Source organism: Leopardus geoffroyi, chromosome X, assembly GCF_018350155.1.
Source record: "Leopardus geoffroyi isolate Oge1 chromosome X, O.geoffroyi_Oge1_pat1.0, whole genome shotgun sequence".
In the NCBI taxonomy this organism is placed as follows: Eukaryota; Metazoa; Chordata; class Mammalia; order Carnivora; family Felidae; genus Leopardus; species Leopardus geoffroyi.
In genome coordinates, this window is record NC_059343.1 from 122875218 (window position 1) to 122901129 (window position 25912).

General features: G+C 43.8%; 1 protein-coding gene across 10 annotated transcripts in view; it reads left to right on the forward strand.

The window, feature by feature from the left end:
• The window catches only part of AFF2 (AF4/FMR2 family member 2), a 458044-nt gene that overhangs the window by 276017 nt on the left and 156115 nt on the right, over positions 1–25912 (forward strand). For all 10 annotated transcript variants that reach the window (XM_045472325.1, XM_045472327.1, XM_045472329.1 and 7 more), the window contains one exon: positions 11825–11869. In XM_045472325.1, the coding sequence (XP_045328281.1) occupies positions 11825–11869 (45 nt within the window). The remainder of the gene's footprint in view (positions 1–11824; positions 11870–25912) is intronic.

The window sequence follows — 25912 nt, forward strand, 5'->3', positions numbered from 1 at the left end:
CTTTCCGTTAAAATTATTGTCAAAGCCATTAAGCTTTTTATTATTTTTTAGAGATTTTCTTTTTAAGTGATCTCCGCAGCCAATGTAGGGCTCGAACTTAAAACCCTGAGATCAAGTGTTGCGTGCTCCACCAGGTGAGCCAGCCAGGTGCCCCACATATATCTTTTGAAAAGCAGCTTTGGCACACAGTCTGGGATTTCTAGGATAGTCCCGATGTGAAATAATCACCTTCATTCTCCCTGTATAAGATGTTCTGGAAGTTCGCATATTTGGTCATGCAAGGCATGCCACCCAAACTGGCTCTCATACTCACCCAAAGAAAAATCCTCGTGCCCATGTGCCTGATTCAGGGATCAGAAAATGTGTGCTAATCGCCACTGTTGTTACTTATTTTAGGCATGTAGGTCCTGTATGCTCACCTAGTGTATATGCCCCCTGAGGACATTTAGTCCTTCCTTTCTTTCTTTCTTTCTTTCTTTCTTTCTTTCTTTCTTTCTTTCTTTCTTTCTTTCTTTCTTTTTTGGTGGGGAGACCGTTTTCTTTGCATGAACAGGGGTAAGTGTGGTTATTTCCCTGAGTGTATTTTATTCGTGTCAGTCATGTGTGGTAATTGTACCTGGAATTATAAATAGGTGCCAGGTGTCTGTTTATCCTGCATACTTTCACAGCTAAGAAATAACCAGTTCCTGGTTTTCACGTACATGTGAGACAAGCTAAGATCATTGGTGCCATGCATATGCCGTCCATGTTAATTGGCATAAACTGTCAGGCTCCATAAACCGTGGTACATCATGCATCACTTCCTCTTTGGTGTTCGGCATATTAAAGCAATGGGCTCACGATGCGCCACGGAGCAGGCCCACACTTAATGCCACCGACCCTTACTTTATGACGCCGTGTCAAGGGTCTGTGTTCACAGAGTGATTTTCTGGAAAAGTGCCATGCCCTTCCATGAGCCAAATGTTTCAGAGTGTCCCATAAATGCTGGGAAGATGGGGCCTTGGGGCCATCTCTCAAGCTAACTGGAGATACTAAGTAAGGCCCAGGGGAAGTTTAAGAAACGGGAGCTTCTTGTATTTGTTGTATTGATTTTGCTGCCAACAAAAAAGTGTAACCAGTCGTGGTGTTTTCAAAGAAAAGCATCGGGAGTAAACTCCAGTTTTAGAGAGCAGTTTCCCGGACGCACGTGCAGGTGCATTTGGGGGAAGGGCCACGATCGCGGATCGTTATCTATAATCAAACAGCGTGGTGATTTTGCCAACTCTCTGTTCTCAAATAGGAGACCATCTTCATGGTAATCAAACTATTACTCTGACACAGTTTGCTTATCGGGAGACCAATTTGCAATTGTGACCTGAAAATGGAGGTTGTCTTTCAATTCATTTGAATTGCAAACAGGGTAGGCAACCTATAGCTACTGTGGCATATTTTTTAAAGCAAAATCAGGCACCTACATTGACCTCCTATTTACATTTCTTTGAGAAGAAAAAAAAATCACATAAAAGCTATCAAGAAACACATTTCACAGCAGGCAAATTAATTGGTTTTACAGTATTTGAATGGAGGGTTTGTCAAATAAAACATGCCGTGACAGTTAATAGTGTCATTTAGAGCCAGAAAATTATTGGCTTATTTGTTATTGGATAAAAGGAAGGCAAACATTTTGTATTAGGAAGTTTTAATGTGTTTAAAATCCTCATTAGGGATTAATGGACATGCTTGCTTAGCATAACGCCTCATTAATTTGGGGCTAAACAGTTACTTCTGTGTTTCAATCTCAATGTTGTTTCTTAACATTTTTTTTTACTTCTCTTTAATTAGATTTTGCGTTTGAGTTTGGTCTCTACACCATTGGAGATGTAGAATTAATTAATGAGATTTATAAATCTAATGGAAGTGAGTTATTCTTAGCTATTTCATTTTAGCGAGCAGTGAAACCACATGTAAGCGGGCGCAGATCTAAGAGATTTCAGAAGTATGGGGAAAAAAAACGCAAACTTCCCTGAATATATTTAGCAGTGTCACTTGGCATTAATAGATAAAAGTGTTTTAATTAGAGTTATAAATAATAGGGGAGCTGGCGAGGCCTCAGCTCCCAGGCGCGCGGTTTGTACTCCGGGATCATCACTGTCGGAGAGAAGAGCAGCTCTAACTTTTTCTGTGGAATGACGGCATCATCCGCTGGCAATTAAGACAATCCCAAGTGCAGGCGTTAGAGAGTCAAGAAGGCACCGAGTTCATTAGAGGTTAGTCTGAAAGTGGAGCCACTTTCTATCAAGTGTATTCTGTTGCCACATTTTTATTGAGCACATGTATGGGGACGGCTTGTAAACTCGGCTGTGCTGATGTTGCTTTAAGGAAAATTTCACTAGAGGAAAATCACACTGAAATCGGGGTTTCTCATTTGAGAGCAGACATTTGAATCATTAGCTATGTGTTAGAAGACCGAAGTGGTTTCTTTAGGGCAAGGGATTGTGAGTGTCAAGGAGAGACCTTCATTTTCCAAAAGTTTTTCGAAAAAACATGAGCCCAAGATAGGTATTTAAAAGGTCCTTCTGTAAATGGGGTTACAGCACTTAATTGAAGACCCCATAAGATGCCTGTGGCAATGTCTTCAGAAGCTGCCAGAAAAATCTGAGCCCCTGCTTCATTTTTTGCCCCAAAGAGGGGGGTCCTTGTCAATCCAGGTGTATTATAAAAGATAATCATGTTTTAAAACGTTTCACGCCAACGATCACATGGTAAACGTGGAAAGTGTTTGCTTAAATACAAAATATTTTCCTAATTTAAAATAGCTCATCTTTAACCAATTTGGAAACTCCTTTCCAGTGTTCTATGGGAATGATCTCTCTCAGGAGGCTATGGGTTAGTCGAGTGCTCTGCTTCCCTCGAGACAGAGTTGAATTCATTTAGCCCCAGAGAGGAGATCCTCAAACCCCGTGGCCATATTTGGCCCTGGGCTTAATTTCATCTGGCCTTCTGGGTTATATTTTGGGCTTCACCACTGTGGGGTCCCAGAAAATCATTACTCCTGCTCCTGGGCTCTCTGCTTGTTTCATGCAGAACAGAGCCTCTCGCAGATTAGAGCAGTTGGAGAACCATGAACTGTGGGTAATTAGCTAATCAGTGTTGGAAAGGGCAGTACTCATAGTGGGCAGAAGAGTGTCACCTCCTCCTAAATCACCGGAGCTACTTGGCCTCCGGCTCCCCCCTTCTCCCTGGCCTCCTCCTTCCGTTATCTCCATACTCCTCGGGATCCCCACCGCATCCCCTGTGTTTCACGCGTAGCTAGCTAGCTCTTTCTCTCTCTCCCTGAAACCTTGCCAGATAGTGCGGTTAGACTTGCCTAGCAAATCCACGTTCCTGTTCTCCAGCACAACTATTTCCCACCTTTCCTTTTCCTTTGCCTTTCCAATAACCACCTCCCATTCTTAGCTGATGACCTTGTGACATACTGCATAGAGAAAAATAGATACGGTCAAACACGGCCCCATCTTCTCAGTCCGACCCAACTGCTTATGTATCTAGACACTCTGCCTTCCCTCCTGTTACAATGGAGGAAGCGTCCGGAAGGGTCCATGCTCCTACTTCAGGCCATCCTCTCCAGTTGGGTCCTGATGCGCTCCCTCCTCCTCGGGGACTTTGTTTTCACCGCCATCTGCTTTCTCTTTTGCAACACTTTCCCCCTCTCCACTCATTGGTACATAAAATGCCTTCATATCATCCCTCTTAAAACAAAACAAAACAAAGGAAGCACAGCATCTGGCCCGCATCCCAACTTCCTCTCCCCCCATTTCTTTGCTCCCTTTCACGGGAGGAATCGATTATTCCCTCTCTCCTTCCACCCCGCGTTCCCTCCTCAACACATTCCAGTCAGCTTTGCGCCCACAGCATGCACTGAAACAGCTCTGACCAAGGTTGCCCATGACCTAGACTTTGCCAAACCCAATGGCCAAGTCTGCATCCTTATCTTACTCAATGACCGCTTTCTCCTTGAAGTACTTTCTTCTCCAGGGTCTGGGACACTGTGCTTACCTGATTTTCCCCGATGCCTCCCTAGCCCCTCCTAAGAATTCATGTTTGGCTTTCCAATACGTGGCACGTGATAATATGCTAATGCTTTAGGTCATGTGGACCCCTAGCAAAAGAGACTGTAAATGGTCTCTTGTAAACGGTCTTCAGGTTCGGTTTCACGGATCAGGCCGATAGGATGTGTGGGCTGCGTGTACTATATGACTATATTACATAAGCGTTGCCTTCTTAATTATGTCTGTGTTGATTGGTCCGAAACTTAGTTCGCCTTTCCCCTGCTTTTAACAACCATCAACGGGGGAAGAGAAAATGTGACTGGAATTTGACAGTTAGCATCAGTGATCCATGGAGAAAATAATCCATGGATAAGAGATGGAGAATTGAGAAGTGTACTACTATGTAGAATAAAATATATGTAATATAATAGAATAAAATCGGAGGTGAATACAAGTATAAAACTCAAAAGATACCCCAGAGATCATCTCACCTGGCAACCAGTCCAAGACGAAGGTTGCTCCGTGGCCAAACGGAAACTGTTAGAACAATGGTATGTGTGAGTGTGTTTGATGCTATCCTTTTTTCAGAGATTGCGCCCTTCCTACCTTTTGGATATTGTTTTTGTAATGTGCTTTCAGGGCAAAGCCAAAAGTCGGTAATCCTGTTATTTTTGTAACGTCACGTGAAATACAAAACACTAGGAACTTGTGATATAATCCCATGCCTTTGTCGTATAGGCTGGAGAGAGATGAAGTGAGCTGTCCCAAAGCACACAGCTAATTAGTGGTAGGACTTGGATATGAAACTGTTTCCTGTCGGTATGTTTTCCTTTCACTGCCTTATAAGATCACAGCTGAAAGCGAGGTTGCTGCTTTGCAGTGGTTTGATTGCTGGATACCATGAGACTTTGCTGTGATCACGGAGCGGTTAGGAGTATCCAAAAACTCTGAAAACCCTTAATGTTTACTCTGTAAACAACAAAATTCAAAAGTGAACTTGCTTGTTGGTATGTCTTCTTGGCAGACGTAGCTCACGCATGTTGGCCTTGTTCACAGTGGCTATTGACTGAGTTCAGAAGTTGCCTGACTTCACCCCAGTTCACACATCTGTAGTGTGACGGTACCCTCTTTTACTGGAAGAGATTACGGCCCTGCACACAATTCAGCCCCTAACGTTAATGGCAGTGCAGTAAGTAGGGATTTGGTGGAATCAAGATTTAAATTTTAAATGGTTCCTGGTTGCGATGCCCCAGGACGCTAGACAGGACAGAAATGGGTATCCCACGGGCCCTGAGAAGTGGGATGCGTGGCTAGGAATCTCAAAAGGAAGGGGCCGTGGCTAGAAGGTCTATGGGTTATAGGCAGGCACTGAGAGCAGACCGGCAGGAAGGGGCAAGCAAGTTGGGCCAGAGACAGGGAGGCTGGCAAAGGGAAGTAGGAGCGTGCATCTTAAGTGTGAGCAGCACAGTTAAGGAATCGAGGTACAAAGCGTAGAGAATGTGTAAGTAGGAGGTCTGGCCCTGGAGCCCCCTGGGCCGCAGAGACCACATGGCCTAGGCGTGGGCGTGGACAGCGGCAACGGTGGCAGCGGCCGGAATGACCTCGCTGCCAGCCCAGGTGACCAGAGGAATGAGGGGCGCTTCCAGGTGGGCGCTTGGTTTCTTATGGTAATCTTTCTAGATGTGTGCCTTTTCCTTAGTTTTCTTTAAGACGATAGAAGCCCACTGCCCATTTATAGCTCACTCTTCTATAGAAACTAGTCATTACACCAAATAAATGAACAGTGAGCTAATGGCTATTCAGAGCCCAGTGAATTAAGTACTCTTCACTTGAAATTCCATCTGCCATTAGGTACTCTGAGCTGATGATGGGCCTGTCTGCATATGCATTCCGCCCTTGCCCATACCTAATGTAATCAGTGAAGAGAGGTCCTCATAATGAAGCTCATCGCCCACCCTTCCCACCTCCCCCCACCCCCCATGTCTCTCTGTTGTCTCACCCCCTCAAGTTCCATCTCCAGCCTCCTTTGCCGTCTTCAGGGAGAGCCAGCAGGTGGAGCAGCAGCCTGAGACTCCTTATACGTCGGGCCCCTCCACAGGATTTAATAATTAGTGACAAGCACAAGATGTCATGGGGACCAGTTTACAAGGTGACCAAACTGTCTCCTTAGTGGTCCCACGTCTCAAGATGCTGCCGCCTCGCCAAGGGCCTCAGCGGCAACTCGGAATGAAAGCTGGGGAGGGGGCTTACGACGCACCCACTACCAGGCTGAGGTATAGCTCAGCCTCACAACAGTCCGAGGAATGCACGTTTTGCTTCCCTTAGATAGATAGAGAAACAGAGGCTCGGAGAAGTTCAAGTATCTTGCCCAAGTTCACAAAGCAAATTAAGTATCAGAGCTGGGATTAACATCCAAGTCGGTCCACCTTCAAAGACCATATTCTTTCCACTCCCCTTTGGTGCCCCCAGAAAATGTCGCAAATTATCTCGTTTATTTGCTCAAATAAATACAATGTGCTCGCGTCCTCTTCCTTTTTTAGTTCTAATTCCATGGAAGATTCTAGACAAAGGGTCATTTTTCGTACTTGGCGTGAAATGGCAAGGACATTAAATTCCTTTGACCTTCCTGTTCTACTTTTTGTTCCTTCCTTTCTTAGAGGGAATGGTGGCTATTAGCTTCTTTTGCGTGGGGTCTTTGGGCCATGTGACTCCCTTAAAAATTGGCCCGAAGCAGTATCTTAAAGTAAACTCCAACTCTTTGGACACCCAGGACTTTTGCTGTATTAGAAAGAAATTGGAAGATGAGCTGGCTGGCTGTACCATGTAACCGTTGTGAAATCTTTTTTGTTTTGATTAAAGTTATATTACCTGAGGACTTCTGTCTGCAGCTTATGTAATATTAACTGTTCCCGTTTAATCAGAGACTCATGAATACCAACTAGAGTAGGGACAGGTTAAGGTGAGGCAGGAAGCAAGGGACTGACGGATCCTGACGTGAAATGGGTTTGCAGTTTTCCAGATTGGAGAACTGGGACTCCCTGGATGAGGTGGGGAGAGAAAGGGATCCCCAGGCACATGCAAATTAAGAACTTCTGAGGCTGCTGCCCCTTGTTTTTACAAATGACCGGCCATGGGGATTCAAAATTTTTAACAGACGGGAGACTCATTTGGTAGTACAATATCATAACCTGCCTTTTCCTTTTATTAGTAATGCCGTGTCCCATAAATCAGTCAGGGGGATAAATGTGGCAATTTGTTAATGAAAATACAAACGGAATTACTTAGGCATCCGCCATCTCTGTCAGTCACGCATATTGTTCGGCTGGGCCGTTAGCGTGGTATTTGGTGTTACGGGAATCCAAGCATCCGCTGGCAATTAAGCTTGGGATTTTTGAGTTTTACTTTGTGAAGCCTTTGTCAAGGTGGAATACGCCCGGAATGGTGGGCTTTGATTGCCAGATAGTGTGGGACGACAACCTCAGGGTGATTTTAGGGGGGAAAAAAAAGAAAAGAAAATGACCCTTCTTCTCTCACAATCCCTTAATAATAATGCACTCAGAGGCACGCATTGAGCTCCCCCGGGTTAACCGTGTGATGATCACTATTCTTTTAATGTTTTACATTAATCTCCGTGTTTTCTATTAGTGCCAGCTACTGCTTATGTCTCTCAATGCCACAATCAGGGTATTTTTGATATGTTGTATTACCCTAATCGCCAAGAAGTATGCCCCAAACTGATTAATTCTAGAATGATTAAAACATCCTATGCAATTAATTCATTTATTGTTGCTGCAGTTAATTGAATATTTGATGATTTAAAGGCACCCTGATTATCTCCTAAGATATGTGTTTATCACCAGGCAGATGATGCATGCGTGGTCTCTCTGGCCGCATGGGGTGGCAGGCGGTACCGTCACGTGCAGAGAGGGCAGGCACTTGCGAGGGCTCTCAGTCAACTCGCCACCTGCCCGCCGTGAGCCTGCCTTGCCTGGCCCTCAGAGGACAGCATCGGTGCCCCGCATGAGAGGGTCGTCGGGGGCCAGGCGGGAGAGCACAGGCCCCCCGATGCGGCGCGCAGCCTGCTGTCTGCTCTGGGAGGAGGGGGCGGAGAGGGGGACGCGAAGGACGCTGCGGCTCTGAGTGGCTAACTTGCGCTTTGTGGACTATCTGAATACTCAAGAGTGGATTGAAAGCGAGGAGAAGGTGGCTCGGGAATTGAGCAGTTCTAATCCCGCTGTCACCACTAGTGTTAGTCTCCTTTGCCACCTGTCTGAGTGACTCCTCCAGAAGTACTGAGAGTGGGGTGTGTGTGTGTGTGTGTGTGTGTGTGTGTGTGTGTGTGTGTGCGCGCGCAAGAGAGAGAGAGAGAGAAGTGGGGGAGAGTGGCACTGGGCAAAATTTCGGGGCCGAGCCCCAGCCTCAGTGCAGCTGTCTTCAGTGTGCAGAGTGACCCCGGCGCGCAGCTCTGCAGGGGGCTCAGAGACTGAAGTGGCCTCAGGTGATCCCTGGCCTCCCACTCCCATGTGGAGTGAGGACTACGGCGGGGACCTCGGCGGCTGGGAGCTCCTGTCGGACATGGCTCTGTCCGTGAGCCCGGTAGGTACCCCTCTCCCCGACACCTAAGCCCGACCTCCCGTTCCATGTTGTCTGTTCCCCGTGTAAATGTTTGTCTCCCCAATTTGCATGGAGTCTGGAAGCCGGAAATTAGGTTGTCTTCGGCGTCTTCAAACCCTCCCCCTTGGCACCATCCTGAGCACAGTGTGAGCTCAGTCAGGATTTGTTGTCTAAAGAAAGAAATGCGAGAGCTGATGAATAGGCGGTCGGCGGTGAATGCGATCCCATTACCCGCGTCACGACTACCTTACAATGTATGTCCCAGTGGGTCTCTAATTGTTTGTTTTGCCGTCCCATCTAGACGTTTAACTCCGAGAGAAAGAGGCCAAATCTCATAGCTCTTTGTATCACCAACCCCCCACGCCTAACACTATTCTAGGCGCAGAGGAAATGCTCGCTGGTGATTTCAAAAGCACGGGCAGGGGGAAAAGCATTTGCCTCTCAGATGTAGTTGCCCGGCGGTGACAACAGCTGTGGGACAGGGCTAGACGAGTCTGCGGGACTAGGGACTCCATGCCAGTGCTGGATTCCACTACTTTCTGAAACAGGAAAACAATCGGCGCACTCGCTGTGGATGCATACTTCGTTCACTGCCCTTGTCTGTAGAGTCCTTCCCAATCCTGAGTGCTAGGCACCCCAAGAAGTCATTATTAGATTTGCTGCAAAGCCCCAGAGTCGACAACTCTTTCTGTGTTGACACCACTTCCCCCATAAGGAAACAGATGTTTATAATGCCAGGTGTGGGAATGACATGTACAGTTGGCAAGAGTGAGTCAGGTGTTGCCTTGAAGAGACGAGAAGACTAGACTTTGTAATGAAGCAGTAAGAAGAACAACAGAAACCCTGTGAGATTCGAAAGGAGCGGTGTTATTATTATGGTGATTTTATTTTATTCTACTTTATTGTACAGTTGGGAAAACTGGAACTCAGAGGGGCCCTACCCAAGTGGTAGGGGCCAAAACTCCCACCCAGCTCTTTATAGACCCACAGGCAAGTGTCTGTGCTGCCTGCATATTGCTGATATTTGTTTCTCTGTAGTTTAGAAATTAATCTTATGGGGATTTTTTGGTGAGGGCTTGGGGGGTGCAGGGAAGAGAGCCAAGCCCTCTTTATGAGAGAGGGACATACATGTTGAGCCCAGATGGCACACACTGATATGATGCAGCAGTGATAATGAAGATCTAATTCTGCTATAATCATGTTGACCTTTGTCAGAGGTTATTTGTTAGAAGTTCAAGGATTGCCTTGGAAGATACAGTTGCTGGAGCACTGAGCAATGGAATGAGGTCGTATTTGCTGTTAAGATGAATCACTTGAGCTCTGGAATCCTGTAGTATGTTAGACCAGCATCACCCAGTCTGTGTTCTACAAGCACTCATTCTATGGGATGGTGGTCATCGTTGATTGGGAAACAACAATCATGAAAATTAAAAACCCAAGAATTCAATGATCAAGAAAGTTGGGAAAGTGTTGCATTAAATCAGTTAGACAGGTGTCTCAGAGCCTTTAATTTGCATGGTGGATTTGCTCACGGGGGGGGGTGGATTGCAGCATTTCCCACACTTCTTTGGACACGGACACTTTCGTTTTGCACACCTAGTGTCTGTGGGATGGTGTCTGTGGCACTTACTGCAGTCACGGTGGTACGTTAACTCTGTGATTGCTCATATCCCCCTTCCTCCTGAGTCTACGAACTCCATGAGGGAGGCACCTGTCTCTCCTCTTACTTTTCATAAGCCTAGAGGCACAGTCCCTGGCCCTCAAAACTTTGTGTTGCGTGAATGAATGAATGAATGAATGAACTGTCCTGGGCCAACCTACCCGTGGTTCCCTGTTGGAAACCCGTATCGAAGGTCCTTTAGAAAGTGTGCCTGGCCCACTTTTTCAGTCTTTCCTTCTACTGTTCTCTCTACCCAGTACTAGAATAGCATTATTCTGAGAAAGGTAACTGAATAATTTGCCCTCCAAACTGGGACTTTAGTAAGGGCGAACGGAGACACTGGCAATAATTCCTCCAGCGTTACAGGTGTAACATCCCAGATGACGGACGGCCCCCTCATTATTGGTGACTCTTTCTCAGCCTGCCTCCCCCGGTAGGGATTTCATGCTCCTTTACTGATGGTTATAGCATGTATTTTTATAAGGTCAAGGGACACTGGAGCCATATCTTTTCCATTTTCCCCAAATACGCGTGTGCTCATACTTCAGTCTTTCGGACTAACTAGGGGGCTATCACTTAACTGCCCTTGCAAGAGATCGGGACATATAGCCTCTGTGCCAGTGCCGCCTTTACAGGGCTGACCTTTCACCTTCAAGGCAGTGAATTAAAGCGACCAGATGTTCTCCTTGCCAGAACTGGAGGGAAGTGGAAGGTGACAAATGGTGAAGGTGTGAAAGAGAGAGGGATGTTGGGGGGTGGGTGGTGCTGTAACTCACACGAGTGACGTCATGCCTGGCAGACCTTTCCCCGGGGGGTTGTCCCGTGCCCAAGTCCCCCGTCAGGCACTGCTTTACAGCTGGTGTCTCACTTTGGTGTCAGGCTTCTTGCTTTCACTGATTATGGAGATCGGGAAGATGTCACGCTTGGAAAGACGGCTCATGGGATTCGCTTTGTATGTTTGTGAGATTCTTTCTCTCCGAGTGCCAAGGCAAGCGTGCGGTTTACACGGGAGTTTGATCCTTAGTGTTTTGGAGAAGAGTTGTAGGTGTCCGGTTGGACCCCGAAATTAAAAGAGAACTTAATCATAGAGGTGTTTCCTATAAGCCTCATCTTTAAAAATATGTAATTATGAATAATATATTAAACTCTGTCAGGGGGTCAGATAGGCCTTAAAGATGGGGAAGCCGAGCCCCTTCTTTGGATAGATGAGCAGAATAAAGCCTGGATGCACCGGGGGAGGAGAGGCCAGCATCCCACAGAAAACCAGTGACAGAACGAGTCACCCTTTCTGCAGTCTTTCTGCACCTTCCACTGTGGTCTGACTGCTTCGTGAAAGTAAAACAAAATTGGCCACTAGCAGATACTTTCTGCTTTGTACTAACTAGGGGAAAAACCCACCTCGATAGCTGTATTTGCTTTCTTTACTGTTTTTCCTGCGCTGTAAAATATTGTACAACGAGCTTCTCTGAGAAGAGCTAGATCGTGCTTAAGGTTTGTTTGTTTGTTTTTTATTTTATTTTAGGTAAGCCTTCCCAGCGATCCAAGCTGTGTTGAAGAAATCTTACGGGTGAGTTTAAACCTTTATTTCTGTGCCTTTTAAGAATGAAGCAATGGATCTGCTTAACTAATTACTTTGCTGTTTTGGGGGGGGGGTGGGTATCCTGATGGAGAAGTCTCATTTTCCACTTTGAAGACCCCTCTGCTCCCATCTCCTGGCTCAGTTCTCCCCTGTCACCTGTCCCCCAGCCCCAGCCAAGCTAGTCTTGTTGTCTCACCAAGCTTCTATTTCATTCTCGTGCCTTTCTGGCTCTTTCTTTTGAGACTCCCCACCTTCTTCAGGAAACTCTCCCTGTTCAGGCAGCCTTCTCTCACTCTGGGCGTTCTGCTCTCTGGGACCTCCAGTCTCAACTTCATTGCCGCTTCCGGCTCCTTTGTGGGTGGAACATGGTTATGGGGCTTCTGACCTACGATGAGGGGGCAAGATGCCAGAGTGGGGAGTGAAGGCAGGTTGTAGGAAATGTTACTAATGGGGGGATGTGGGCGTAAGGATGGCATGGAGGCAGCACAAAGTTGCAAAAGGTGGCAGTGACCCCTCCCAAAGTAGATGATTAAACCAGAGGAAACCCCAGAGCCCAGCCCGCAAACTGCATCTCCTGTCTCTGGCTGTTAGCATCCTAAGAACTGCAGTCGTGACCGTGAGTTCCAGGGCCGGCTCTACTGTTTGTCACTCTGTGATTTGGACAGAGAACTTCATCTTTCTCAGTCTCCATTCCTCGTCTGTGAAAGAGGATAATAATACCTGCCCTGATTCCTTTATAAGCTGCCAAGTGGTATATAAGTGCTCATTATTATGATAAATGATGATCCGTGTGGTCATGAGAAAACCACGTGTGCCGTTGAAAATTCCGCACGTCCTTTCCTCACTTTCCAAAGTGAGGATGTCGCCCTCAACTCTCCCTGAGACTCCCCGTGGTAAGTGCCTTCTCAGCAGCCCAGTGGTCCAAGCCAACCCTGTGACGGTACAGCCGAAGGAGTAATAAAGAGGAGGAAGCTGTTGATCATCACGTTCACCGACCACCTGATTTCACCTGTTGTGGATATTTGCGCATTCTTTTCAGCCCAAGAGCATTGTCACTGGCTTATTAAAGACACGAGTCCCATTACTCCCATCAGAGATGAGACCGCTCTTGAGAAATCTACGCTTGCTCCTTTCATTGGCCGGACACGGGTCAGATACGGCAAATCTTTGCCCTCCTTAAAAGAAAGGTAACACAGCAAGCCACCTGTCTTCCTCGAGTCTCTACGGCAGTCGTGCTTTGCCAGCTGAAGTCAGGGGTCTTTTCTGAACTCCCGAAGGAATGTCAGACTCATTTCAACATCGCTGCGTAGTTTGCCACAGGTGGAATCTCTCCTTAAGAGCAGCCCGGCCCTGGGGCCTGCGTGGCCCACACGGTGCCTGAGCGAGGGGAGCGGGGTGAACGAACACCTGGCAGAGGCTGGAGGAGCCACTTAGAGAGAACAACAGAATATCGCTTAAACATGGAAAGAAAAGAAGCAGGTTGCCTTAATAAGCTCATGAAAGATAGCACCCTTTGAGAAAGTAACAAAAGTCCTTCTGTTCTTGAGAGAGAATCTAGGGAAACGTCTTTTTTTTTTATTTTGAAGGGCTCTAGATTGTATAGAATTCGGTTTTTTTTTTCAATGGCACCATTAATGAGTGGGCTTTCCTTTATTGAAGAATGGCATGTTTCATCACCCATGCTTAGAATAAAAATAAGCGTTTTGAAGTTCGTGTCCCAAATTTCATGACTAATTCTTCAATTTGTACAGACCACTCTATGTGGCACCACAGAGTGCTGGCTGGCCATTTTTGTTGTCATAGGTTCGTGTTCCTGTTTGTTTGAGACACTCTGTGTCCCCTTGCTGTCCATCCGCCTCCTTCTCGGGGGGCACCTTTTTCTCTCTCTCTTTCTCTTTCTCTTTCTCTTTCTCTTTCTCTTTCTTTCTCTTTCTCTCCTCCTCTCCCCGACACCCTGAGCGCTTTTCAGACAAGCTGAGCCAAGCGCAAAGTCATGTTCTCCCTCACTGAGGTCCAGCCGTGTGGACGACGGGGACACAGGAGTAGGAAGAGCTGTTCCATCACTCTCTAGCTGTGTGGCTTTTCGATCTCTTCATGCAGTAACCGGGGGGGGGGGGGGCATTACTCACCCTCCCACCCCACCACCCACCTGCAGTGAGAGAATCTTGAAAGTGTGCACACGGTTTGCTCTCCCAACTGCCCCACCTCACTGATGCCCCCTTTTTGCCCTCTGTAGCCCGACAGACTTCTTTTATTAACCAACTAGAACACAGCTGGCCTCTCTCAGGCCCTCCGTCCCCAGGCAGTGGAAATACCTTTCCCTAATGCATTTTCTTAGAGCCTCGTTTTCCAAAACGCCGTTTCCAATTCAAACCAGTTGGCTTCCTTGGAAAGTTCCTCTAACCATTTCTCTGATAATGGCCTCGGCTCTCCTTTATACCGATGCCTTCCACTTCTCTTTCTTTGAGCGCCTGGCTCTATGCTGTCCTGTAGGCCACCTCCTCGGGTCTTCCACAGGGCTGACTCGACCGGATGGGATGACCTTAGGTTTCCATAGCACATGACTGCCTTTGAAAGCACTTGAACCCCATTATCTTATTTTGATTATGGGAAACGTGGTGCAGGCCCTAATTATTTCGAGAAATTGAGGCCCGGAGAGGTTACAAATGATGTGTAGCAAGGGCGAAGCCAGTGTACGGCAGAAAGCAGAACTAGAACCTGGTCTTTGTTTTGCCCTTCACCAAACTGTCAACTGCCCCATCACAGACCTACGGGGAGAATCTCTGGATTAAAAAAACAAAAAACAAAAAAACTGCCCCAGATGCCGGCTGACTTAGTTCTAGCAACTTTAAGAATATCAACAAACCGGTGTAGTTGGAGCAGGTCTCAGGAATTCATTCTCTCTTTCTACCATTGTTGAGATGTTCAAATCACACTTCAAATAATAAAATAATAACAGTAAAAACCCCCTGCCACTAATACAAAATCATATCAGTGTGCCACTTCTAGGCAGAGTACTTGAGCACATTAAGTCACGTAGTTTTCACAACAGTCCTGAAAGATTACATTATTAGTCACATTTTGCAGAACAGGAATTAGTAGAACCTATCCATTCATTCTGTTCCTATTGACGTACCTGAATCCATTCTGATTTCACGAGCCCCCGGCTCCTTTGTGATTAACGTGGTGATGGCATCGGCCACCGATTCATTTCAGCTTCTGCTCGTTCCGTAAGTTGTGCAAATTCAATTATGCCAAAATAATTTTATGTAGTTTTTCAAACAGACCAGAATTCACCAGCCGACAGCACCTTTCCTCCAACCACCCTCCTCCCGCAAAACAAGCCGTATAAATTCACTTGTCTTTGCTCCTTGACAAGTATATTATTGTGTGTTATAAATTTTATAAATCAGAAACGTAAAGGCAACAACCTGTGCCGCACAGCCCGGACCGCGTCCCTGCTTCCGTCAGCATGCCATTTTCTCTTTAGAATCAAGCTACCCTCGAGTCCAAACAGAAATGAAAAAGAACAATAACTCTGGCCCTGATGGTGGTGTTTTGCAGTTACAATTCATCTATCATATGAGGGACTCCTAAGCTGCTCATATGTAATAATACGGGCAGCGGTAGCGGCTTCTTTTCTGGGCTCTGCGGGGTTTGATGGGTCCTAGAGTAATCATTTCTGGAAGAGTTAAGCTGAGGAGAGCAGCATGCACTAAATGCTAGCCAAGGATGGATGTTCAATGATTATTTGTTTTGCAGTAGTGTGATTTATTTGTTCCTTGCAAGAATTTACTTAAAAATATCAACAAACTATCAATTAAGTCCTTTCTCGAGTCAAAAACGCAGATAGAGCGCTTCTCTTAGATTTGACGCTGAACAGATTGTGTTTCCTAGCAAAGTACCTTCAGTAGTGGATAATTTCATAGTCTAACATCTGTAAGGGTAATTCACTGTTTATGACGAATGCTGAATTTGCTAGCTAAGATTTAGGGAACTTGATTTGATAAACTGTATCATCTTACAGATTTCTCCCTGCCATATGGATCAGGTTGGTAAACACCGACACGGGGTACCTCTTTGGATTACGGCATGATCTGTGTTTACAGCATTCTAAATTACGGCAATTCCACGTATTAGGCCTGTGTTTAAGCGTACAGTTTCAGCATGGAAAGATCTGACCAAATAATTACAGGATGACCGTGTACAGCACTTGCTAGTTTTTGCTTTCAAAGGGGAAACACATGAAGAAGCCCATCTTAAGAATGAGAAAGAAATGGACCAGGGAGCAAAATTGGTCAATTATGTCTGAAAGGAAATTTGATTGTATTATCATAACTATGCACCATAATCAAGCACCTTTCAGTAGAATTTCTTTGATAAATTTAACCAATAATTAGGCAATTGATTTTATATCCTGTCAAATTAATGTATAAATAATGTTCAAATTGGCATCATGCAAACTACTTTCTGTATAGCTGCCTTAAATACTAATCCTTCCAGAATGTTTCAAAAGGCATCCATCCTATTCTGGTGTGGACTTTTAAAATTATAGTTTCTTGCAATAGTAATGTAGTGTTCCATCCAAGAAACACAACAATTGCTAAATGTAATTTAGACTATAATTAATGTTAACCTCAACGGAGTCAAATAAATGAACTAACTAATGATCACACCCTCTGCTATTCTGATGACTAGCTCTTACCTAATGACATTGGGAAATATGTAAATTTGTCAGCAGGTGAAAGTGCCGTTGACTGGGTAAATTATGTGGAGTATTACCTTTTCTGAAGCTAATTCAAAGCACTAATGGACTTAATGCGTAGCATGCATATGTGAGGTGAGCTCTGTGTGGGAGCAAATTCTCAAACACAAACCAACCCAGGAGAAAGATGCTAAATTTAATTATAACAACTATTACGTGAACAGTGTAGGTAAGCCATCCAGTGGGCTTCCACATGCTGCACTTAGAGCCTGTCAAGCAGTTTAAATATTTTCATGTGGAATCTGGGGGATTGCAGCTAGTGTATGATGTGAATTTTAAATGATTATACAGACGTCATTGGGAAAATGAGTGTAACGTGAGTAACGAGGTGACTGGCCCAGGGAATCATGGGAACCTGTCAAACGTGGGACATGTCAGGGAAGAGATGATGTCAAATGCCAGTAACTTAGCAACTCAGCATTTAGCTGTCCGGGGAGTGAGGAGCCCCTTTCAAATAACCGAGTCAATATAGGAGTCCCTGTATATGTTAGGTGTGCTATAAAAATCAGTCTGTTCTCTGACAACCTGTTTCTTTTTGTGAATATGGTGATTTATTATTTTCTAGTGAATTGAATGAAAGCAGGTGAGAATTTAAGCCACGTGTAGAATTTACACCTGCTTTCTGTATCTTGGGCGTACACAGAAGGTAATGAAACAGTGTATTGCTTTGCCAAAAAGCAGTCTAGGCTTATCTGAAAGGAGTAATAGCTTCCAACTGTTGTTTGAGAACCAGCCTCATTGTCCCGGCTGCGCTAGTCGGATCAGGCTGGCAAAAAAAAAAAAAAAGGAAGGCCAGGAGGTTAGCCATTATTTGCATCTGTGTAGAGGTACAACCAGCGTCTCTGGAAAATACGTTGAGAATGTAGTTTTGTAGCCTCTTCGAATCAATTTGGGGGACACCTTCCAGTTTGGGAGCGAAAGAATAGAGCAAGGCTTGCACCTCCTCCTGTTAAGCACCAACGGCACTGTGGACAATGAGAAAAAGAAATGTACACTCCATAACAAGACCTACATAAGCCTAAGTCACAACTTATTTTGTGAAGGTAAAACAGGGAAGAATCCAAAGGATGGTTCCCATGGTCATGAACCTGGAGCATAGCTGATGAAGCACCACCTTTTAGGATAAATAGCGCACCATCAAAAGCAAAACCAATGTAGGAATGATGGGGATGGGTGTGAAGGTTTGTAACGGAAGTTCCTGTGGACCAAGTCTGGAACATACCTATCTTGAAAAGTGGGAAAGGCAGGCTTGAATGAGAAGTTACATAACCAATGCACGTTAGTGGGAAGCACTTTGTTGCTGAAGCAAGGCAGAGGAGTGAGATGCTGCTTTGTGAGCGGCCTGTAGGCCTGATGTCTCTCGATAAGACAGAAGTAAAGGCCAAAGCACGTGATCACACACACTGGGACTGAGAGGAGAATCCCTGCTAGTCTGGGATTGAGGCACAGGCCTCATTGCCCCCAAAACATCCTGCAAACAACTGGTCCAAGAACTCTTCTCACCAAAAAAAATTAGTAATAATAAAAAAAAGGAACCACCATATGCAAAAATACCAAAAAAAAAAAAAAAGAAGAAGAAGAAGAAGAAGAGAAAAATGAACAAAATAATGTTGCTAGGGAACAAATTAAAACTATGACCAACACAGTGGCATGAATTGTTAAAAAATGAAGCAATTTTATCTAAAAGAAAAAAAAAAAAAACAAAAGAGTCCAAGCAGTGACACAAGAGCTTAAAGATGCTGTTTTAAAAGCAGATAAATCAAGAGCTGCAAAGGAATGAATTATAGACAGAAAATTATTAGAATTAGCACATTTAAGTTCTGGGGTTTTTTTCTGAAATAAAGGAGTAACAGCGATAGATGATTAGTTAGTTAACTTCACCAAGAAAAAGGAAAAAAACCCACAAATATGTAAAGGAAGGAAAAATAAAGAGTGATAACTTTTCAGATACAGAGAAAATTAAAATAATTGTTAGTGGCAATTTACTAACCTCTGTGAAAGTAAATATAAGCATCTAGATGAGATGGACAATTTTTCTACTGAAATATAATTGACTGAAACTGTCTCCAGAAGAGAGAGAATCTAAATAGTATTATCACCATCAATGAAATGAAGATGAGTCTCACTCATTAATAAAATCATCAGTCCCAGACAAGGTTTCACAGGAAAATTAAACCAAACCACGAAGGAACAATATAACTCAATGGTTTCAGAACATAGAACAGAAAGAAAATATTGCCAAGGATTTTTCAAAATTTTTTAATGTTTTTATTTATTTTTGAGACAGAGACAGAGCATGAGCAGGGGAGGGGAAGAGAGAGAGGGAGACACAGAATCCGAAGCGGGCTCCAGGCTCGGAGCTGTGGGCACAGAGCCCGACGCGGGGTTCGAACTCACGGACTGTGAGATCATGACCTGAGCTGAAGTCAGACGTTTAACTGACTGAGCCACCCAGGTGCCCCTGCAAAGTATTTTTTTTTTTTAGAAAAGCCAAGCTAGCACATAATATTGGTGCCAAAATCTGACAAAAACAGCATACAGAAAAGAAAATTACAGAATAAGATCACTTGTGAATATTGATGCAGATTTCCTCAATGAAATATGAATGGAATCAGACGGAACTTTAAAGGATGTGCACCACGAGCAGGTAGCTTTTTTTCCGGGAAAGTAAAGCTGGTTCAATATTAAGAAATCCATGAATGCAATGCTAAACAATACTTGACAAAACACTTACACTGGATAAAATAGAAATAGGTGGAAACATCCTTAATGTGATAAAAATATAACCATCTCGACCCAAAAGCTAGTGTAACGTTTCACATAGAAGCTCTAAAAGCATTCTCATTGTAGGTGAGAAAAAAGACTAAACGTTCTTTATCACCATTATTATTTAATATTGTCCTGGAGGTTAGCCAAGGCAATTAAACAATCTAAAGAAATAAGAGGCATTAAAATAGGAGGGAATGTGTAGCATGACTATTATTTTTAGATTATATATATATTGTTTTCCTGAAATCCCCAAAAGAATTAACCAAAAGCACTATTACAGACAATGTAACAATTCAGCAATATTTCAGTGTGCAAAATAAATATATAGAAACAGTCTTTACATGTAAGCAACCAACTGTAAGATATAATGGGCCAACAGACTCCATTTATATCTTGTGAATTCATTTAACAAGAAATGTGCCAGAAGCTATACGAATACACTAAGTCACTATGAGAGACACCAAAGAACATTTAAAGAAATGGAAAGGCATATTCTTCTTGGGTTCGAAGATGGTATCACAAACATTTCTATTCTCCTCAAGTTAATCTTGGCTTCTGACCCCACACCACACAACAATATGGTTTCCGGATGCATTAAAGGTTAAAAACAAAACCAGAAAATGCTTGAAGTAAATGTGGGAGAATTTGATAATTTTTTATTTCCAGCCCAGGTCTCCTGATGAGCCAGCCCGTGCTGGTTGGAGGTAGTCAAGGGAACATTGAGAGGTTTGAGGAGATTGGAGAAGGTTTGAAATGGTCATGGAAAGGGAGAGAGGGGGCTACCCAAGGGATGCTATTAGTAAGATTATGAGATAGTGTCAAGGTTCCAATCTGTAGATTGTGTAAATTTCTCCAGCAGTGCTTACTTAGCTCGTTACCCAGAGACCACTGACCGATGGGTCAAGGCAGTCTGGAGGCCCCAGAGAGGTGAAATAAATGGTCCCAAAGCACATAATCGTACAGCCACCAAGAGGATGAAACAGGATTGGAACTCAGGTTGACCTGGATTGAATGTAGACACTAATAACAACGTCAAATGCTCGCACAGCAGGTGTTTGTACCTAGCCCTTTTCTAAGGATTTTACATATAGTTAGTCATGTAATCACCCCGCTGATGCCAGGAAGCAAGTGCTGTTAGCATCCCCACCGATACAGATAATGAAATGGAAGAACTTTGAGCTTGAGTGACTTTCCAAGTTCAACAGTTAGCCAGTGGCAGAAGCAAGATCTCAACCCAGGCAGCCTGACTTCAGAGTCCATGCTGTTAACCATTATGCATTCTGTCTTTCACCATGAGGATACAGGGCTGAAGAAAGAGGTTTTAAGTTATCACTACAGGCCTCAGCTCCTAACCCAGCTGAGAGTGATGAGGCTAGGCGAGATTGCTAATAATACCATGTGCCAGAATCAAGAAATCAAGCCTACCGGATGGACCAGATCCAAGAAAATGAAGTTTCATGGTGGCATATCAATATGGTAATGCACTCGAGTCCACCAATGTTTAGATAAGAAAAAGTTTAGCGGTAACATGTATTACTGCTCAAAAATGGTCCTGTGCAAGTTTCTAGAGCAGGGTTCGGCAAACTTTTCCTGTGAAGGGTGAGATTGTAAGTATATTTGGCTTTTTAGGCCTTTTGGTCTCTGTCTCAATGGCTCAACTCTGTTGTTCTAGCATGAAAACATCCATAGACAGTGTGTAAAAATAATGCTTGTGACTGTGTTCTCATAAAACTTTATTTACAAAAACAGGCAGTGGGCCAGAATTAGCCTGTGAGAGCTAATTTGCCAAACCCTGATCTAGAACTCCTAGAACTAAGAAAGGGATAGATCTGCTCTGCTCAGTTCTACTTAGACCACACTTGGCATGTGGTATGGATTTCTGGCCAGCACATTTTTTTTGAAAAATTACATTCAGTAAAATTTACCTTGTTTTTTTGTTGCATTCCTATGAATTTTAATGAATGTATAGATTCCTGTAACCACCACCTTTAATGGAATACAAAACAATTCCAATTTTCCAAAGAATTCCTTTATATTCCCCTTCTGCGGTGGCTCTCCTCCCTCCCCTCACCCCCTAGCAACCACTGATCTGTTGTCTGTCCCTACATCGTGTTGCCTTTCCCAGAACACCATATATAAACAGAATCATATAGTATGTAATCTTGCCATAGTGATTCTGTCACTCAGCATATGCCTTTGAAATTCATTCAGGTTGTTGTGTTTAGAAATCATTCATTCCTTTCTATTCCTGAGTAAGATTCTGTTACATGGATCCTTCACAATTTGTTTATCCATTCATCCATTAAAGAACATTTGGGTTGTTTCTAGCTCTTTGGTGATTATAAATAATGTTGCTGTTACTAATCATGAACAGATTTTTGTGTGATCGTATGTCTTTATTTGTCTTGGATAGGTACCTAGGAGTTGGGTTGCTGTAGGTCAAGTGTATGTTTAACTTTAAAAAGGGCTGAATTGTTTTCCAGAGTGGTGTACTATTTTGCATTCACACCAGCAATTTTTTTATTTAAGCCTTTTTAATAAGTATGTAATGGTATGGGTGCCTGGATAAGCTCAGTCGGTTAAGCGTCTGACTTTGGCACAGGTCATGATCTTGCAGTCCATGAGGTCAAGCCCCACGTCTGGCTCTGTGCTGACAGTTCAGATCCTGGAACCTGCTTTGGATTCTGTGTCTCCCTCTCTGCCCCTTCTCCACTCGTGCTCTGTCTCTCTGTCTCTGTCTCTCTCTCTCTCTCAAAAATAAATTATAAAAAAACATTAAAAAATGAAAAAAATAAGTATGTAGTGGTATATCATTGTGGTTTTAAACTGCATTTCCCAAATGACTGATGATGTTGAGCATCTTTTCATGTGCTTATTTTCATTTTTCTCTGTCTTCTTTGATGAATTGTCCACTCAAATCTGTTGCCCATTTTAAAAATCAGATTGTTACCTTATTGTTGAATTTTCAAGGTTCTGTATATGCATTGGATATAAGTTTTTGGTCAGATACGTGCTTTACAAATATTTTCTTCCAGACTGTGGGTTGTCTTTTCATTTCCTTGATGGTGTCCTTCTAAGAGCAAAAGTTCTTAATTTGCTAACGTCAAATATATCAGTTTTTTTCTCTTAGGGATTATGATTTTGGTGTTGAGTCTAAGAACTTGTTGACTAACCCAGGATCATCCACATTTTCTCCCGTGTTTTGTTCTATGAATTTTAGAGTTTTATGCTTTATATTAAGGTCTTTGATCTGCTTTGAATTAATTTTGGTATGTGTTGTGAGGTGTAGGTTGAAGCTTATGGCTCATTGGGCTCTAGCACCATTTGTTGAAAAGACTATCTTTCTCTATTGGATTGACTTCGCATTTTTGTAAAAAGTAGATTGACCTTATTTATGTGGTTCTATTCCTGTATTCTTTAGTCTTTTCCATTGGTCCATGTCCCTGGCCTTTACCCCAAACCAGAATGTCTTGATTACTGTAGCTTTATAGCAAGTCTTAAAATTAGGATAATGCGAATCTTCCAACTTCATCCTTTTTCTAAAATGATTTCGCTATTCTAGTTTCCTTTTCTTTCCACATGAATTTACAGAGAATCCTGCTTGAATGCTAGTTAGGGTGCGTTGTATCTATATAGTTGAATTTACCTTGGGGCATCTTTTCAGTCACGAACACAGTGTTCCTCTACATTTATTTAGCTTGGCCACCCCATTTTTAGAGGGACGTTGATAATCTGTCATTCCATTTTGGGAAACCACGCTACGGGGGAAATCCAAACCCCTAGAAAAACTACCTGAACAAAGCCATTCATTACAACATTATTTCCAATAACAAAGAATGCTGCTATGTGTCCAACCGTAGATGGATAGTTAAGCAAATTCTGATTTCTACACTCAGAAAAATAACCAGTCATTAAAAAAGATGGCTTTGAGGATGATGTAGCGATATGGGGGGAAAAAAATCAAAACCTTACAAAATACTGTTAAGCGAAATAACTAGACTGTAACATTTTATCTACTTACTTTTTATAGCTATGTAAAGATATGAATAAAAAGAAACTAAAGGAAAATATGCTGAAATAATAAGTTTATTTTGTTAGAGTGACAGGATTATGGGTGAGGGTTTTTTTTTCCTTTTCTAACTTCTGTCAATTTCTAAAATTTATGTGTGTTCCATAACAAATCTTAAGAGGTACGCTGCTGAACTGAAATGCATTTAGCAAAGGGTAGGCAGAATAGTGAGTGCATTCAGAATCAGAATGGCCGAAGAGCCAGGCTAACCGAAAGAAGATTGAACTAGAAGAGGAAGCAGGCCACAGCTGCCTGAGGGACTTCCAGTGTGGGAGCGAGGCTCAAGGGTGGATTTAGGCGAGGAGGCCTCATATGGTGGAACACAACCCCTGAGGGGCAGTTCTAAAGGGATAAGTATCTGAGCAGTAAAAGGAAGAACGTTCTAGGGAGACATCATGGTTAAGGGAGTAGAGCTTGGCTCTTCTCACCTGCGGAGCATTCTTGGGTAACTTAGCCATTCTGGATCTCATTTACAAAACTGGGATAATATTGTGTAATTTTCAGGATTAGTGGGAGGATTGCATGGGCCGGGGTGTGCTAAGGCCCTAGAACCGTGCTTGGAACACTGGGTAAATGTTAGGTCCTTCTTCTCTCCCCTGTCCTAATTGGTGGATTTGTCTGAGGATGAAAGGAAGTGAGGGTTCTGTTACCAGAGTTATTCAAGCAGAGGTACAGTGTTTCCCCAGCACCCAGAGGAGAAACTCCCATATCCTTATCTTGGCAGTCATGGCCCTTCCTGTAGGTCATCGCTCGTGCCTACCTTGCCTGCCGCCGCTTTTCCTCCATTCTCCACAGACGTCCTTTCCCCTAGGATCGCTCTTCTCTGAAGCCCTAACTGTCCAAATGAAATGAATCTCTCTCTCCTTCCTGTGGGTCCCCTCACCACCTTTTCTGCATCTGCACTGGTCACCTGTGCCTCTCGTGGCATAACGTGAGGCTCCTTAGATCAGAGGCTGTGTCCCGTTGGCCTAGCCCAGAAGCCCCTCCACTCCCACATGTTCGTGAAGGTGATGAGTGTGGGTGGATAATAAAGTGCATAGAGGTAGGTGTTTGTCGTGTGACTTCAGTTTGTAGAAGAACGGTTAAAGAAAATGGTCTCACAGTATCATGCCCACCCTTGGTAAAGTAATAATATGTTTTCCGTGAAGTTAATAAGCAGATAATAGTGTCTGGTAAGTAGAATAGTTATACGAATATTAGGCATTGTAATGACTGCATTTCTTACTTCTTCAAATAATGTATTTAGCATTACTTTTTGTGCTAGGTTTTTCCATTGCCAAGTATTACTTAATACCTTTGCTCTAACCCATTTTTAATATTGCTCCTCAAAGTCCAATAAGGTTGGCATTACCGCTTTAAGCAAGGCATCGATGAAAAGCAAAGGTGGAGGCCCCATATGCTGCTATAATTGGAGAGAGCTTATCCGAATCTCTTAAATAATGTTAAAGGGGCTGATTTGGTACCATTCACTGTGTTTATTATCATCGTGGTCACAAGAAAGATGCCTCCATGACATGTGTCTTTTTTCCTCCAGAGGGAGTTTTCTAGACTTTGTTTTATGGCTGAAAACCGGTATATTGCTTCCATTAGACACTCAGCCTCACAGCAAAGATTGTGTCAAAATGGTGCACTTCCCCCAAATCTTCCATTCCTGGGATGATCATGCTAACACAAGCCAACTCATCCAGCTCTCCCCTGGCAACATGCTTATTAGAATTTGCCAGATCACAAAATACAGATCAAAGGCGCATCTAAAGCTATGGCAGATAAAAGCATCCTGGCTACCTGGGCCTCTGGTAGTTTTCTCTTCAGTCCCTTCCAGCTTCTTGGAACCTGTTAAGGGCTGCAGAAAACCCGAGGAGCTTGTCCGCCCTCAAATCTTGCAGCCTCTTTCCTGTTCTTTAGCCCAAGAGCTGCTAGCACAGCCTCACACACCTAGCACTTTTGATACCAAAGTCCATGGTGGTCCGTGTCACTCAGCAGAGACCACAGAGCCCCTTGACTAGTCTCTGAACCATTATGGGCTTCGGGTTTTCCACCTGTAAAATCAAAGTGTTGACGATTTTGCTCTGCCCAGTACAGTAACAGTAGCTACATGTGGCTGGTTACTGAAGTTTAAATTAGTTAAATTATAATAGAAGTTCACATCCTCAGTCTGTTAGGTGCATGAGGGTACATGAGACCCTGGAAGGGCCCTTTCCAGAAAAATGATACTATAAGAACCCTGCACCTGATTTGTATTCACCCTTCCCTCTCTTTCACTCCCTCTTTCCTGCCCTCTTCAGCTTTTTCAGAAGATCCATTTCTTCGTACAGGAGGTAGCTCCCTACACCTTGATCTAATACAATTCCAGGGACCCTAGATCCAGATGATTAACCTTAAAGTGGCCTAAGTCCTGTGAAAAGACATTCGTTGGATTCTGTGTTAG